This window comes from Mauremys reevesii, linkage group 4 (genome assembly GCF_016161935.1).
Source record: "Mauremys reevesii isolate NIE-2019 linkage group 4, ASM1616193v1, whole genome shotgun sequence".
Classification (NCBI taxonomy): Eukaryota; Metazoa; Chordata; order Testudines; family Geoemydidae; genus Mauremys; species Mauremys reevesii.
Window position 1 is genome coordinate 39,490,692 of NC_052626.1, and position 16,285 is coordinate 39,506,976.

The following is a 16,285-nucleotide window of genomic DNA, read 5'->3' on the forward strand; positions in this document are numbered from 1 at the left end:
ATCTTTCTTTACCTTCAGCAACTGTGGCACTTTGGGCCTGAAAGTGCTTTTGTCTAATTTTCAACTCCCTGCAGCAGTGAAGCCAACTGAATATTGTTACACTCCCTTCCCTCTCCCCAGGACTAAAGACTGACTAAAGCGAGTCAGGCTGTTCTTCCCAAGCGCATTGTTTCAAATTCTGCCATCCACTGCCAGCAGTTGATGCTAGTCATTTATTTAAAGCCCAGTCCTGCCCTGGCTACATTTTGACTTCGCTGTCCTATATATCCTGTTCACCCCAACCCTGAGGCGGCTCCCCAGTTCCTGTGCTCAGTAGGGAGGGTAGCAACATTGCCCTCCACAGTGCTTGAGCCACAGGCCAACTGACAGCTGGATTTACAGTCACCTTTGGGTGTCAGGGCATAAAAGTTAGTCATGTATCGGCAGTGTCTATTTCCGTTTGTCATGCAGGCAAAATCATTGCGTCATGATGCCACGTCCTGAGCTCAAGCAGTTGTGTCAGTATGTGATGAAGCTGTGATGTGACCTCATGATACAGATAATGTGGAGTCATCACAACATGATTCAGCCTGCAGGGCTTTGTTGTGTGAGCAGTCTTTCAGTTCCAGTCCCTGTGCAATCCCTTCCCTTGAGCTTCACCTTGAGCTGCAAAGTAAAACTCAGTTGAAACAGACAACTTCTGTCTGATTTGGGGTTGAAACCAACATGGCCTGCACTGTTTCCATTTATAACCATTACTGCATTTCCAGACTTCAGGTCCCCCGAAGCTCACATTTCTGCAACTTATCCCCAGCCCCACGCTCACCAAAAGATTTATGACCCTTAGAGAGCCTCTAGGAGATACAATCAACAATGTTACTGAGAACTTCATGTTTCCACAGCACTACACATGCATTCCATTCATTCATTTATCCTGGCCCACATTTGCTTGGCTCTGGATGTCATTACACACATTTCACCCAACTATAGATTTGATGCCTACAGGTAGCTCTGGATTCTGAACTCCTGCAAGCCAGGCTCATGACAGGGACTTGTGGGAATCAGGAATGTCCTGCGAGTTTTATCACAGTGTTGGTCACTCCAGGGTATAACACATTGCCACAAATAAAAAGTAAGGACAAGCAGAAAGTCAGAGTTTGATCCTACCACACACTGTATAAGGAAGCAATGAATTTATGGTGTGGTGCTTCCCTGATGCAGCACCACTCAAAATGGCAGCATGCACTCAGATGTAGGTGGGTCAGGAGAATTCTCAAACCCCTGTTCAGAAAACCCACTTTTGCAGTCATCTAACCTGATAAAGTGTATGGGAGAAGCTTCAGGACTGACATTATGCATAGATGATATACATGACTGCCTAGGGTGCTGAATTTTTAGGGGCCCAGCCAAACAGGATGACTTTGAGACACCTGTTCCTTTAAGAGCACACGTGCAGCACTAGGAACACCAGCAGAAGCCAGGGTTAGGCTGGGCACCAAACTGTGTAGTGCTGGCCTTGGAAGCTGTACCATTAAGAATAAATCTTGCACTTCTAAAGCCTAAAAATCCCAGCTGCCCTGCAGGGACAATTCTATTGATCTACAGCAGGGGTCTCAAACATGTGGCCCACGGGCTGAGTTATTTGCTGCGGCCCGCCAAGCTCCCTCCCCCCCCCCCCGAGTTATTTCCTGCAGCCGACAAGCTCCCCTCATTCCCCACCTCCCCTCCTCCCCAGCGTGCTGCGTCTCTGCTCCTCTGCCTACCTCCAGGCGCTTCCTGCTGCCAAACAGCTGTTTGGCCACGCTTAGCGTTTTCCAGAAGGGAGGGGGAGGAGCGGGGAGCCGCATGCTCAGGGGAGGAGGCAGAGAAAAGTCCGGGCAGGGGCGCGGACTTTGGGGAAGGGGTTGGAATGGGGGCAGGGAAGGGGTGGGAAGAGGCATGGCGGGGCAGGGCCTCATGGAAGGGGTGGAATGGGGGTGGGACCAGGGGCAGGGGTGCTTTTGTATCTTTGTATGAAAAGGTGTCAGTGATGCGGCCCTCAGGCCAATGTACTAGTCCTTATGTGGCCCTCATGGTGATTTGAGTTTGAGATCCCTGATCTACAATGAGCTCCTGTTAAAAAAAAATCCTTCCCCTCCTGCAGAGCAGGTGAATTGCAAAGCCCCAGGACTGTACAGTGCTTTACACACAGTATCTAATTCATCCCCACAACCTTCACTGCAGGTGATTCAGTATCATTATCTCCAATAAAGATAGGAAAATTAAGGCACAGCGAGGGGAGTGACTTTCCCAAGGTCACACAGGACATCCATGACTGTGCTGGGAACTGAATCCAAGACTCCTGATCCCCAGACATGTGGTCCAATCACTAGACTGTGCTACAAGGTGGGGGGCCAGGAGGGCAAAAACGGATGAAAGCCCTACGATTCTGCCAACAATCCATAGCTATGTCTCAGCAAGTGCATTTCAGCCACACTCCAGTCCTAATAGCCAAATATTACTGAGAAATTGATCTCAATAAAAAGTAACATTACCAAAGGGAAGTTCCATTTTCTTTAAGTGGGCCTACTGCCATCAATTTTTTTTTTCACTTGGCCAGCTTATTCTGAGCACGACACCGGGCACAATACAGGGGCAAAACAATTAATGGAACCGTCTGGGATTTGAACAGTGTATAGATCAAATGTCTTTTATTTGCTAAGCTCTGTCTCATTTGGCCTAGAATGGATGTGTCTTGGCTGCCTGCACTGGCAATAATTGTGCCTCATATATCCCCAATCAGACGCCTTTAAATGATCAGACAGAACTAGCAACAATGAGAAGAAGGTGCAGTGACATTCGTTGTACTTGAGAAATTACCGTTTCCTTCCTACAGATTTGCCCTTGGCACAGGTGAGTTTGGAGGCACCTTGTCACTAGTTTCAGAGTGGTAGCCATGTTAGTCTGTATCAGCAAAAAGAACAGGAGTACTTGTGGCACCTTAGAGACTAACGCATTTATTTGAGCATAAGCTTTTATGGGCTATACACTACTGTTGTCACTAGTGTTGTGATAAGTGGGCCTAAAAATTTACCCTAATTGTGAGGTCACCTGCAGAACTGTGAGAAAGTTTATAAAGTGTCTCAATAACCTATGAAAACAAATGTTGATTGGAAAAGGTGCAACAGGGAGGCAGGGCTGAATTAGTCCAAACAAAAAGGCCTCCTGATACAATTCAAGCACTGTGTTGATATCACGTCTGGTAAACAAGAAAAATGAGGGACCAGAAATCAATCAATCAAAATTGGTGTATCAAAAATTAGGTCTAACTAGTGAACAAAATAATGAGGGGATGAGCTATTTCCCCCTCACTCTTTTTTGGGGTCCTTAACATCAGAGAGACTTTAAAAAGGGAAATTGGTGGAGGGATGGAAGCAAGCACAATGCTGGCTCCCTTGAAGATCAGAGAAGGGGAAGGAGAAGCTTCACCATCATGGCCGCCACCCTCACTGTCTGCTGGGAGCCCGGACTTTCTTCATCTAATCCTGAGAGATGTCCTGACCAGACCAGACCAGAGAAAGGGATCCAGATGACACTGCTATCTTCACCAGCTTCAGCTGAATCTCAACCACCACCTGGGATGAGAGACTTTGTCTCTCCCACCTCTGTCCTGTGTCCTTTCCCTTCACTACCATATTTCTCCTCTTTCCTATCCCTTTTCTTTTGCATTCTGTCTAATTAGAGTCTGGTTTGGCCAGCCAAGACTGTATTTTCTGCACCACTGCAGTAAGCCTGTGACCAGAAAGAGGCAGCTAAATGCACTGTCCTAAACAGTCTGACAGTGCTACATGTTTGCCAGGTGGCTAATAAGACCATGTGCTGTACCTGTGTTTTTCCAGCAGTGAGGCTGCAAGTGAGAGTCAACATCAGTGACAGAAACTGCATTTTCTATCTTTCCCATGTTTTTCTTCCCTCTTGTGTGTGTTTGTCTTGTTTTGTCTTTGAAGAAATGGGCTCGGACTTTAACTACAACAGTAATAACAACAGTCCATCTCAACTATCCTTTTCTCTTTCCCCCAAAAAGAACAATTACCATCAGAGACCGTCAAATAAGTGGGGTTTCCTTCTAAAAACTCTCTACAGTTAAAGTGAAAGGGAACAAGGGATACTTTACATGTCAAATACTTTAAATCCTTTCCCCTCTTCTTTGTGTATCTTTAATAAAAAGTTAAACAGATGTTTAATGGTGTGTTTGCCATGGTACAAAGCAGGCTGAGGTCTCTTTATACCAAACCCTGAGCCTTGTTTAACAGTGCTTAATGTTGGACAGTGACTGAGTCATGTTAACACCTTTAACTCTCTGGGTCCATTTATTCCATCTAAATTAATACAGCACTACAGTACCCCATTGGGTGGCTCTACTAGCAACTCAGCCATCAGTGCAGGCTGACGAAGGAGAGAGAGAGACAGATGGGGGTACCTTGTCTTTCAACCAAGCCTGTGCTAAAGCAAAAGGATCAGCAGGCCCTTGCCTGCACCTGGGACTGCTACCAACAAGCCACCTGGAACTCATCACACACAGCCACATTTTGTGTCCCAACAGATGAAAGACAGAACTCAGAGAGGGAGAGACACTGAACTTGGGGAAAAGAGACCTCAGAACTGAGAGGAGGGATCCCCACTCCCCAGGGTATCATCAGCTCAGAAGACAGTAAGATTAACTGGTCCTTTGGGCAGAGGGTGAGGGGAATATATCTTAGAAGGAAGGCTCCCTGGTGATTTGAGTAGGGATTGGCACTATCAAATGGGAGTGGAGTTTCCTTTGTACTCAGGGTGGTGAGGATCATTGGGTGGGAGAGACTCAGATCCCCTGAGCCATCAAAGCAAGGAGAAGAGTCCTTGGAGCTTGGGGGCACCATCGGAATAACCCAACTTTAAATCCAGGAGTAGCACAGTCTTGTCCCTACTGAGCTCCTACACACGCCCAGTTTGGTAAGCATGATCTCAACACACACTTGACTTACCCCGCTCACAGGTTCTGCCCCAGTAGCCAGTGCCAGTGCAGTCGCAGATGAAGCGGTTCCAGCCGTCCTTGCAGAGAGCATTGTTCTTACATGGGTAACTGTCGCACTGCTTGGTGCTGAGCCGGGTGCAGGAGGATTTGACTCCGGCAGCGTTCTGCACCTCCGCCAGCTGCCGGATGTTCTTGCTGCGTCCATCAATGAACAGATCCCGGATGCAGCCTACATAACCATAGTTCAGCATGGCCGTCCAGAGCTCTGTGGGGAGGATGAGGCCTGCCCGGTTCTCAGGTAGCCCACCTAGGTACATGTCCCCTTCCAGGTCCAAGATTTCACTCTCCCCACTGGCAGTGAATGGGGTGCGCCTGCTGTTCACTGATATGGTACCTGGGGCAAGAAGGAAAAGGAAACATCAGCCAACAGCTCCACTGACAGCCCAGGTCTAGTGCAGTTCCTATGGTATTTGAATGCAGGTTAAAATGATGGTTTCAGTTGAGGAGATTGAAGATCCCCAATAAAACACAACACTGGCAGAGAAAGTTTGTCCTACACTGCCCCTCCCCACCTCTTCCCCCCAGCCACAGGCTTTAAACTTCAAGGCAGGGACTGTGTGTTCATCTGTACCTCTACAGCACAGAGCATGATGTAGTTCCTATCCTGATTAGGGACTTTAGGTGCTACAATAATACACATATTCAATAACATGGTCTTAATTCTCCTCCTGTCTTGCAGGAAGAGAGGGTCTTTCTTTTTTAAAAAAAGAAAAACCCAGGAACTCAGTGTTATTCAATGGGATTCACTCTGCACGACAGGAAATCACATAAAGTGCAGCTGGAATTAGAAGGCTCTGGGACTATATAGGATTAAAATAAATACTACTACTACTAATACATAGCTCTTATATAATGCTATTCATTAGCAGACCGCAACACATTTTACAAAGAAGGTACCATTGTCTCCATTTCACAGATGGGAAAATGGAGACATAGAGAGGTGAAGGTGAACTCCAAAAGGGAGAGTTCTTATTATTTGTATTATAGTTGCTTCTAGGCTTCAAGCAAGATGAGAGCCCCATTGTGTATATACATATTTTAAGAGGCAGTGCCTACCATGAAGAGTTTACAATCAAGCAGACAAAGGGTGGAAAGGGAAAACAGAGAAGTGTAGAGACTAACACAAGGTCATCCAATGGGTCAGTGGCAGAGATAAAAGCAGAACCCAGGTCTCTGACAGGCCAGTTCAGTGCAGTCTACTAGACCACACTACTCCTCATTCAGGACTTCAGTTGTTTTTGAGATAGGGACACCAGTCTGCTTTGAACTAAGAATCTGAAACTTGTTCCATCTACCTCTAAATCACCATGTGTCATTAAGATACTCTATAGAGCTGCTGGAGGAAAAGATCCAGGGCCTAGAGCTGCAGGTAGAAACCCTGATAGAGAATAGACGGGGGTTTGAGAGGCTGATGGAGCAATGGCAAGCAGTAACTGAAGGGGGCTGAGGCCAAGGAAGGGGGATCACCAGAGGAGGAAGATGGGCGGTGGAAGCATGTGACTGTGAGAAGCAGGCCAAGGAAAAGGAGAGCCAGTGAGGGGGAAATTGAGCTAAGGAACAGGTTTGAAGGTTTGGAGAATGAGGAAGGGGTACAGCAAGTGGTAGCTGACAGTGGGAGGCCTAAGAAAAAGAGGCGCCAGTCCCATAGAAAAGGAGGAGTCGATGGAAGTAGCACCAAGTTTGGGCCCAGGGAGGATACAGGATGGCTTAAGGGGAACCACAAGGGATGATAGGAATGGAAGGAGCTTGCAACCAGGGGGACCGGAGGATAGGTTAGAGGACCGTGTTGTCCCCAGGCGAAGGCAGGTCGTGATTGGGGATTCCATAGTTGGACAGGCCTGTGACCAGGGCCGATCCTGAGAACAGAAGGGTGTGCTGTCTACCGGTGCTAAAATACGGGATGTGGACCTGAGGTTGAAAAGGATCCTAAGAGGAGCGGGTAAGAACCCTTTGATCATCCTTCATGTAGGAACGAATGACACAGCTAGATTCTCGCTAGAGAGGATCAAGGGAGACTATGCCAGGTTGGGTAAGACGCTCAAGGAAATTGAGGCTCAGGTGATCTTCAGTGGGATTCTACCTGTCCCTAGGGAGAGGCAAAGGGGTGAGAGGATCGTGACGATTAATAGTTGGCTGAGGGAGTGGTGTTACAAGGAGGGCTTTGGGATGTATGGGCACTGGGAGGCTTTTGGGGACAGACAACTGTTCTCAAGGGATGGGCTCCACCTAAGTAGGGAAGGAAGTAGACTTCTAGGAGGGAGGCTGGCTCATCTGATTAAAAGAGCTTTAAACTAGACACTGGGGGGAGACGGTCGGAGAGGTCCTAGTGCTCTCCACGCCAAATTTTCACATTGGGAGTGAGGACAACAAGATAACAACAGATATAGCCAGATGTAAGGAAGAGGGGGGGGACAGATACTAGATCTACAAGTCATACTGGTAGTACTGTGTCCCTACCGAGTTGGGTGAAAAGAGTGAGAGGAGCCCAACAGGAAAAATTAGGATGTTTGTTCACCAATGCGAGAAGCTTAGGTAACAAAATGGAGGAACTGGAGCTCCTGGTCCGGGAATTGAAACCGGATATCGTAGGCATAACAGAAACATGGTGGAACAGTAGCCATGACTGGAGTACAGGTATGGAAGGTTATGTGCTGTTTAGGAAAGACCGATGCAAAGGTAAAGGTGGGGGAGTAGCACTGTATATCAATAATGAGGTGAAATGTAATGAGATAACTAGCACTGCAATGGACAATACAGAGTCTGTTTGGGCAATGGTCACATTGGGGAAGAAAACTACCAGAGCCTCACCCGGGATAGTGATTGGGGTGTGCTATAGACCGCCAGGATCTAGCTTAGAGATGGATAGAGAGCTCTTTAATGTTTTTAAGGAGGTAAACACTAATAGGAACTGCTTGATCATGGGGGACTTTAACTTCCCGGATATAGATTGGGAAACAAATGCTAGTAATAATAATAGGGCTCAGCTTTTCCTAGACGTGATAGCTAATGAATTCCTTCATCAAGTGGTTGCTGAACCGACGAGGGGGGATGCCATTTTAGATTTGATTTTGGTGAGTAACGAGGACCTTGTTGAGGACATTGTTGTAGGGGACAACCTTGGCTCGAGTGATCATGAGCTAATTTGTTTCCAAATAAATGGGAGGATAATCAATAGTGCATCTGAGACTAGGTGTATGATTTCAAAAGGGCTAATTTTACTAAATTAAGGCGACTAGTTAGGAAGTGGACTGGGCTAACATATTTAGGGATCTAAGGGCAGATGACGCCTGGGGTTACTTCAGGTTGAAGTTGCAGGAGTTGTCAGAGGCATGTATCCCGAGAAGGTAGCAGTTTTAGACCGAGCTGGATGAGCAAGCATCTTAGAGGGTCATTAAAAAACAGAAAGCGTACCAGGAGTGGAAAATGGGAGGGATCAGCAAGGAAACCTACCTTATTGAGGTCAGAGGGTGCAGGGAAGCTGTGAGAAAGGCGTGGAGATGGACCTGGATTAAAACTTTTAGCCATATAAATAGGAAGAAAACCAAGAAAGAAGAAGTGGGACCGCTTAAAACTTTGAGATTAGGGATAATCTTGGAATGGCACAATATCTGAACGAATACTTTGCCTCGGTCTTTAATGAGGCTAATGAAGGGCTAAGGAATAGTGATAGAGGACCGATGGGAATGAAGATATGGGGGTAGACATTACGGTATCTGAGGTAGAAGCCAAACTTGAACAGCTTAACGGAAGCAAATCAGGGGCCCGGATAATCTTCATCCTAGAATATTATAATCTTTAATAAATCCCTAAATTCGGGATTGTACCGACTGACTGGAGATTAGCTAATGTAGTTCCTATATTCAAGAAGGGGAAAAAAGTGAGGAATTATAGGCCTGTTAGTCTAACATCTGTAGTATGCAAAGTCATGGAAAAATCTTAAAAGAGAGTGGTTCTGGGATAGATTACAGCATGGATTTCTTGATCTCCTTCTTTGAGAAAGTAACAGATTTTTTAGACAAGGGAAATGGTGGATCTAATATATCTGGATTTCAGTAAGGCGTTTGATGCATGAAGAATTACTGGTTAAATTGGAAAAGATGGGGATCGAAATGAAAATCCAGAGGTGGATAAGGAGCTGGTTAAAGGAGACTGCAGAGGGTAGTATTGAAGGGGAACTGTCCGGTTGGAGGTTACCAGTGGAGTTCCTCAAGGCTCGGTTTTGGGTCCGATTTTATTCAATCTATTTATTGCTGACCTGGGAACCAAGAGTAGGAGTGGGCTGATAAAGTTTGCGGATGACACCAAGTTAAGAGGATCGATATTCTCCAGGAGATTTAGATGACCTTGTAAACTGGAGTATTAGTAACAGGATGAAATTCAATAGTGAGAAGTGTAAGGTTATGCATTTAGGGATGTCTAACAAGAACTTTAGTTATAAGCTGGGGACACACCAGTTGGAAGTAACGGAGGAGGAGAAGGACCTAGGAGTCCTGGTTGATGATGACTATGAGTAGGCAATGTGATGTGGAAAAGCTAATGCGGTCTTGGGTTGCATTAGGCGAGGTATTTCTAGTAGGGATAAGGAGGTGCTAGTCCCGTTATATAAGGCGTTGGTGAGACCTCATTTGGAGTATTGTGTGCAGTTTTGGTCTCCCATGTTTAAGAAGGATGAATTCAAACTAGAACGGGTACAAAGAAGGGCCACTAGAATGATCCGTGGAATGGAAGGCCTTTCGTATGAAAGGAGACTTGAGGAGCTCGGTTTGTTTTCCTTAACCAAAAGAAGGATAAGAGGAGATATGATTACACTCTTTAAATATATCAGAGGGATAAATACCCGGGAAGGAGAAGAATTATTTCAGCTCAGTGCTAATGTGGACACGAGGACAAACGGATATAAACTGTCAGTCAGGAAATTCAGGCTTGAAATTAGACGGTTTCTAACCATCAGGGAGTGCAATACTGGAACAGCCTACCGAGGAAACAGTAGGACCTCCATGACTTTAAGATTAAGCTAGATAAGTTTATGGAGGGGATGGTATGATAGGATAACGGGCTTAGTCAATAGGTCAATTAAGTGCCACACTGGTAAATAGTACAATGGGTCAATGGTATGATATAACCTTTTCCAGAGGGTTTGGCTGGAGAGTCTTGCCCGCATGCTCGGGGTTCAGCTGACCGCCATATTTGGGGTCGGGAAGGAATTTTCCTCCAGGGAAGATTGGCAATGGCCCTGGAGGTTTTTCGCCTTCCTCCGAAGCATGGGGCAGGGTCGCGAGTGGGTGGATCGGCTTATGTGGCCTGCATCTTGCAGGAGGTCAGACTAGATGATCATAATGGTCCCTTCTGATCTTGAATTCTATGATTCTATGATTCTATGTCCCCAGAAGGGACTGTCTGTGCTTTAGGATTAATTCCAGATCACTGCATTCTTTATCCTACACCCCTAGGAGGGGGAGGGGAGTTTGGTTAAGAGAGTTTGCTGTGAGAAAATGCAGTCACATACCTATGCCTTTCCCCCCCTTAAGCTGCAATACGCATCTTCTTGAACAGAGAGCAGAATGCAAACAGGGCATTTCACCTGTGTGATGTTCTGTATAACTTAGGGATAATGTCAGAGGCAGCAAAGTGTTTGAGCCAATAGAGGTGTTACAAATTAAAGGCTCAGAGAGAACTAGGGTTGTTTGATGAACTATGTTGTGTAAATAAATTACAGCACCACAGACATTTTCCCCTTTATATGGCAAGAGCAGAGATGTGACACAATATGGCTATATATGCAAAGGCAGCACATCACAGAGCTGCAAGGTCACAGTCCCTCTCCATCTGGCTCTGCTGCCACTGCACTTGGAAGGTTGTGTTCATGTTGTAGACAATATACTGTATTACCAAAAAGATGGAGAGAGTCAAGAGAAGGGTAACAGAAATTATCAAGGGGCTGGAGAGTCTGACTTATGGAGAAAGGTTAAAAGATCAGATGAAACCTCTCTACACTGGCCAATCAGCCACAGAGGGGGAGACATAATACAGTTTGCAAATACTGAAAAGGTGAAAACACCAAGGAAGGAGAGGAAATACCAAGGTTAAAGGCGTAAGGCAAGGAAGAAGAGGATGAAATTTGAAAGGACGTATGTATCTAGGCTGAGTAATAGGCTAAGCTTCTTGACTGTGAGCTGCATTAGGCTCTAGAACATGAAAGTGGCAGAAGACCTCTTACATGGAACTTTTAAGACCAGACTGGAAAAGCCATTGGCGGGACCAATCCAGCACTGGCCGTAGGGAGAAGGGACTAGATGAGCTAGTAGATCTTTTCCATCTCTAACATCTACGATTCTGGAAAGACAGAACAAACCTCTACCTCAGAAATCAGAAGGGCTCTTCTGCCTCATTTCTAACCCCTCAAGGGCCTCAACTGGGGGCCTGGGTAAGCGAGTGGGAGGGCCCAAACAGGCAGCTACCAGTGAAGGCAAAGCCAGTATTGGAAACCGTACTCTGATGCAACCAGACATCCAGTCTGTCAGTAAGGATTTCAGAGTCAGCAGGGGTGGGATAACATGTGCTCTGTAGCTCAGAATTGGCCGAAAATGTTCTCTTGTAATGATGTGCAGCATTTCCCAGCTAGAAATGGTGACAGATTTCATGGACATTACCGGTAGGACGCTGCCCTGGGGATAGAAAGGTTACAAGATATGGGTGCGGATGCTGGAAGTCCAAGTCCAAGCTGTCAGCTCTTGTCAGCATACAGTGAAGATATAGCTTTGGTTGCATTGGCAGCCAGCACCGACTGAAGCACATGCAGAGTCAAAGGGGACTGGAGATGCCAGAGGTTATGTGAGCAGGATAACTGCCCTGCTTCCCAGCAGCCCCTTTCCTACTCTAGTACCTAGTGGTAGGGAGAACTTGGACCTTTACAGGTGATTCTGCTTAGCTCAGCAGAGCTCAAAGCTTTTAACTCCTTGGGAGAACTGGAAGAAAGGAAAGAATCTAATGAGGACAGGGTACCTTATGAATGATACACAGAATGTCCAGTTCACTGGCTCAACTCTAGCCCAGATCAAAACCAGTTTTCAGTTATTAAAGTCTAACGGTTATTGGATGACCTATGTGAAACGAGTCTGTTATTTCTACGCAGGGCCGCCCAGAAAATTCCGGGGGCCCGGGGTCTTCGGCGGCGGGGGGCCCCCGCTCAGGGGCGGCTCTAGACCCCAGCGCGCCGAAGACCTGGGGGGCGGCATTTGGCACCGGTTGAGCTCCCGCAGGCATGCCTGCGGCAGGTCGACCGGAGCCCGGGACGACTGACTGCGGCGGGTGCCGTGGTCCCGCGGCTCCGCTTGACCTGCCGCAGTCATACCTGCGGGAGGTCCAGCCAAGCCGCGGGACGAGCGCCCCCTCCGCAGTCATGCCTGCGGCAGGTTCACTCGTCCCGGGCTCCGGTCGACCTGCCGCAGGCATGCCTGCGGGAGCTCAACCGGAACCGCAGGGGCCCCAGAAAACACTCCTGGGGGCCCCTGCGAGACGCGGGGCCTGGGGCAAATTGCCCCTCTTGCCCCCCCCCTCTGGGCGGCCCTGTTTCTACGTCCAGTTTCTAACAGACGGATGTCCACATCACAAAAAGCACAGGACCTAGCTGGAATTCTTGTTGGCAATCAGCAGAAAAGTCAGGGACTGAACAAACCATGGAGACTGAATTCCCTTCTCATCCATAGCAGAGGCCCCTGAGGGCCTGAATGGGTCAATGCACACATGGGTGACATGGGGGAACTCTCAGTGCTGGTGCTCCTATTACCTTTTCAGAAAGGACATCAGAGGGTAGGGCACTCAATCCAGCACTTTTCACCAGCACAAAATTCAGTTAAAAAAAGAAAAGAACAAATCTGTTCACTGTTGTTCAACAAAGCACATTTAATTTGAAGTCTGTTATCTCTGATCAGGTTTCAGGCAATCAATAAACCTTTCTGCTGAGCAACAAACAGGTCAGTCCTGCAGTCTGCCTCCTTGGGGAGCTCAGGTGACTTCTCCTAGGGGTAATGTCAATCTCAGCTATCATAATGCACCAAAATGTGCCCCTCTCAGGTTGCGTTTTAACAAGCTGTTTCAGCCAGGACTTTGCTTTTTCATCTTTTTCTTCTTACTCTGGAGTTCTTTGTCCAAGGACCAGGTATGCTCCATGTGAGCAAGCAAAACTGTAGGCAGTAATGAATGCTACTAATTGAGTTTATCCTTGCAAGTTAATTAGATTCTAGCAAATCTACAGAAATCATTTATTTATTTACATCTTCATTTGTAAAATGCTCCTGTCGACGTCGCTAGGTGCTAATGGAATCAAATTACATACATTACAACCTAGATGGGCTCAATGTCAAACACAAATAAACTCCTTTAAACTATCACAGAAACGACCAGCTCTTCAGACAAAGGCCTGCATAAAGAGAGAGGCTGTGCAGTGGTCCCTAAAAGTCAGCTCTTTAGAAAAATCAGGGGAAGCATATTCCCTCTGCTGAAAACACTCTGTTGCAAGCCCCAAGAAGCACAAATCTAGGACATTTATATTATGGAGATCATAGGTCAAATCCTAGACCTAACTGCAAATGTAGGCAAAATTCCCTTTACAGCAACATATGGCCAGATATTCAACTCCTGATGATCTAGGAGAAGTTCAAGCCCAACTGTTCACATATTGACAAGGATCAAATTGTAGATATGATTATTTCACTTCCTAATTTATTTTGGAGCACAACAATGAGTATATGTTAGCTTGCTCTACAACATCATAAACAAAGAAAATACCTTTGGAGCCTAGATAATATGGTGACAGGCATAATATTAAAAAATATATTCTGTTAGTTGAAATTCTAAAAGTGAGAAGCAGCAAAAAGGACTCAACCAGATATAGAAAGACTAAGAGAAGGACATTCACTCTAAGAAACACTTTGGAAAGGGAAAGCCTAGCTAGGAATAAAGGAAGAATCCTTATTCAAACAGTGATCTGCAAGAGCATCAAAGGAAATAAGAGAATAGGGAAGTGATTGGCCAACTCCTCTCTCTCCCTTGTGCCACAAATTTTCCACTAGTTTGGAAGTTTCTCCCTGTTAATTGTGTTATCTAGTCTCCCCAGGCCCTACATAGACCCAGGAGAGGGTGATAATATTGGGTCAGATCCTCAAGTTCTTACTCAGTTTCTACTCAGCACTTACTCCCAGTGAAGTAAATGGGAGTTAGTTGGAATAAAAAACAAGTAATAAAATTTATTACGCACTTGACCTCAAGGCTTGGCCCACCACAAGTGACCACTATGATGATGTATGTGATTACTGAACTAGGTGCAGATTAAATAGAGTTAAAGAGTAAGATGCTGAAGGGCTGCTTATAAAGGCTTTTCCTGTGGGGCTATTCTAAAGCTCACGTTGAACACTTCATACACTGCTGGCCCTCTGAAAAGCCTCCTATTCTGCTGGGTGATTTCTTTAAGTAACACTGAGTTCTTGCAAGAAAGCTACTCCCTTCTAGGAGTAAGAATTTTAAAGGACCAAAATTTTATGCTCCCCCACCAGAGCAGAGATGAATCTATTTAATATTTTATCCTCCTACCTGATCTGCCATCTCGCTGGATATCCACATGATACCACTCTCCATCATTGGCTTTCTTCTGGGTGGCTTTCACCTTGATGGTGCCGGAGCCCATATCAAGCAGCAAGTAGAGGTTCCCATCTAGCAGCTCAACTGCAAAGAAGTCTACCTTGGTGTTCTTTTGGCTCCTGGCATCTTTTCTCTCCTGGGGCTTGCCATGGGTGAAGAGGATGAGGCCATTGGGCTCAGTGGTGCGGAAGTCGAAGGAGATGGAGCCCATCCGCTTGGTATTCCACTTAGGCAGGCTGATATAGGCTTCTGGCGTCTCAAAGCTGATGGGATCGAGCGTGGCCACATTCTCACATGTGAATTTCACCTCCCCGTAGATCTTCATCTTGGTGTCACTGATCCTCGCCAAGCGAGACAGCTCCAGACGGATGTCGTTATTCTTATAAACAACCTGTCCGAGACAAAGATATACACCATACATCAATTCCGCAACCAATACAAATGCCTCCCAATCCCTATCAGGCATGGGAGAGAAGCACTCAAAAATGCTTTGGGGAGTGGGGATGAGACCTTGGGAGAATCTTACATGGTGACAGAAAGGGAGGACAGAGCTAGGATAGTGCCTTGAAACAACAATTGGTGCGCTATAAATATCATGGATGGATCAGAACAGCAGAAGAGAACATTTACTGGAGGTCAGGGAGCACCATAACCGCACCACCGATATGCTGCCATTGAGGATCTAGTACATAATATACAATCTGTGGCTGGAGCCATGATGCTTCATTTAAATAGACCCCACTATAAAACACACGACAGGGTGTATCCTTAGTATTCACATACACAAGCTCTGTATGAAAATCTGTACCACCACTGCTGTTTCTTAAGTAAGATCAGTTAAACACTGGAGTGGGAGTGCTAAAATTTCATGTACAGTCGCTAGGAAATATTGGTGAGTGTACTGTGGATCCTGAACAGCCATAAGCTCCCCCCACAAAAGCAAACAAACAAAACTACCCCTAACTTTTCTCTCACCAAGAAATCTTAAAACACTGTCAGTCACAAAACCTTACAACAATTTTGTTCTGCTATCCCAGAGGCTGACATCCAGCCAGAGGGGGAGCTCAAGTAAACTAGAGATCCCTATTTCCAGAACCAGACAGACATAACAGAAGAAACAGAGGAAAGCCACGTTGGCTTATGGTATCAGGGAGCTCAATCTGCAGCAAACATAAAAGGATAACAGTAGGAGGGGCGGGTTGATAAAATTCTAAAGTAGATAAACCAGGAATAATTAAAAAAAGAAGGAGAAATCTGTACCCACTTAGGACTTCACAGCTTTCACTAGGCTTTACGCAGTACACCCTCGGAGCTTCATAATGGCATTTGAGATACAGCTCAGATCCTCCGGCTCCAAGAGAACAAACCCCTACCTCTTGAGCTAAAAGAGACACTTGATGGAAGATAGTTTTTAAGGGCCTATGACACAGTCAAGTAGTTCTGATTCCATCCAGTAGAGGGCAGTAGTGACACATACATGTTGGTCACTTCCTTACAATATTCCTAATTATAACACTCTGCACCTTCAAAGTTCTTTACAAATATTAACGAATTAATATCCAAAAGGGGAATGCAATTTATTTGTTAAAAGTTTACAGATAAAATATATCCTTAGAT

General features: G+C 46.0%; 1 protein-coding gene across 11 annotated transcripts in view; it reads right to left on the minus strand.

Moving 5' to 3' along the window:
* Positions 1-16,285, minus strand: part of NRXN3 (neurexin 3) — a 1,505,977-nt gene that overhangs the window by 948,856 nt on the left and 540,836 nt on the right. For all 11 annotated transcript variants that reach the window (XM_039537764.1, XM_039537767.1, XM_039537763.1 and 8 more), the window contains 2 exons: positions 14,621-15,059; positions 4,983-5,366 (listed from right to left, as the gene is read on the minus strand). In XM_039537764.1, the coding sequence (XP_039393698.1) occupies positions 4,983-5,366; positions 14,621-15,059 (823 nt within the window). The remainder of the gene's footprint in view (positions 1-4,982; positions 5,367-14,620; positions 15,060-16,285) is intronic.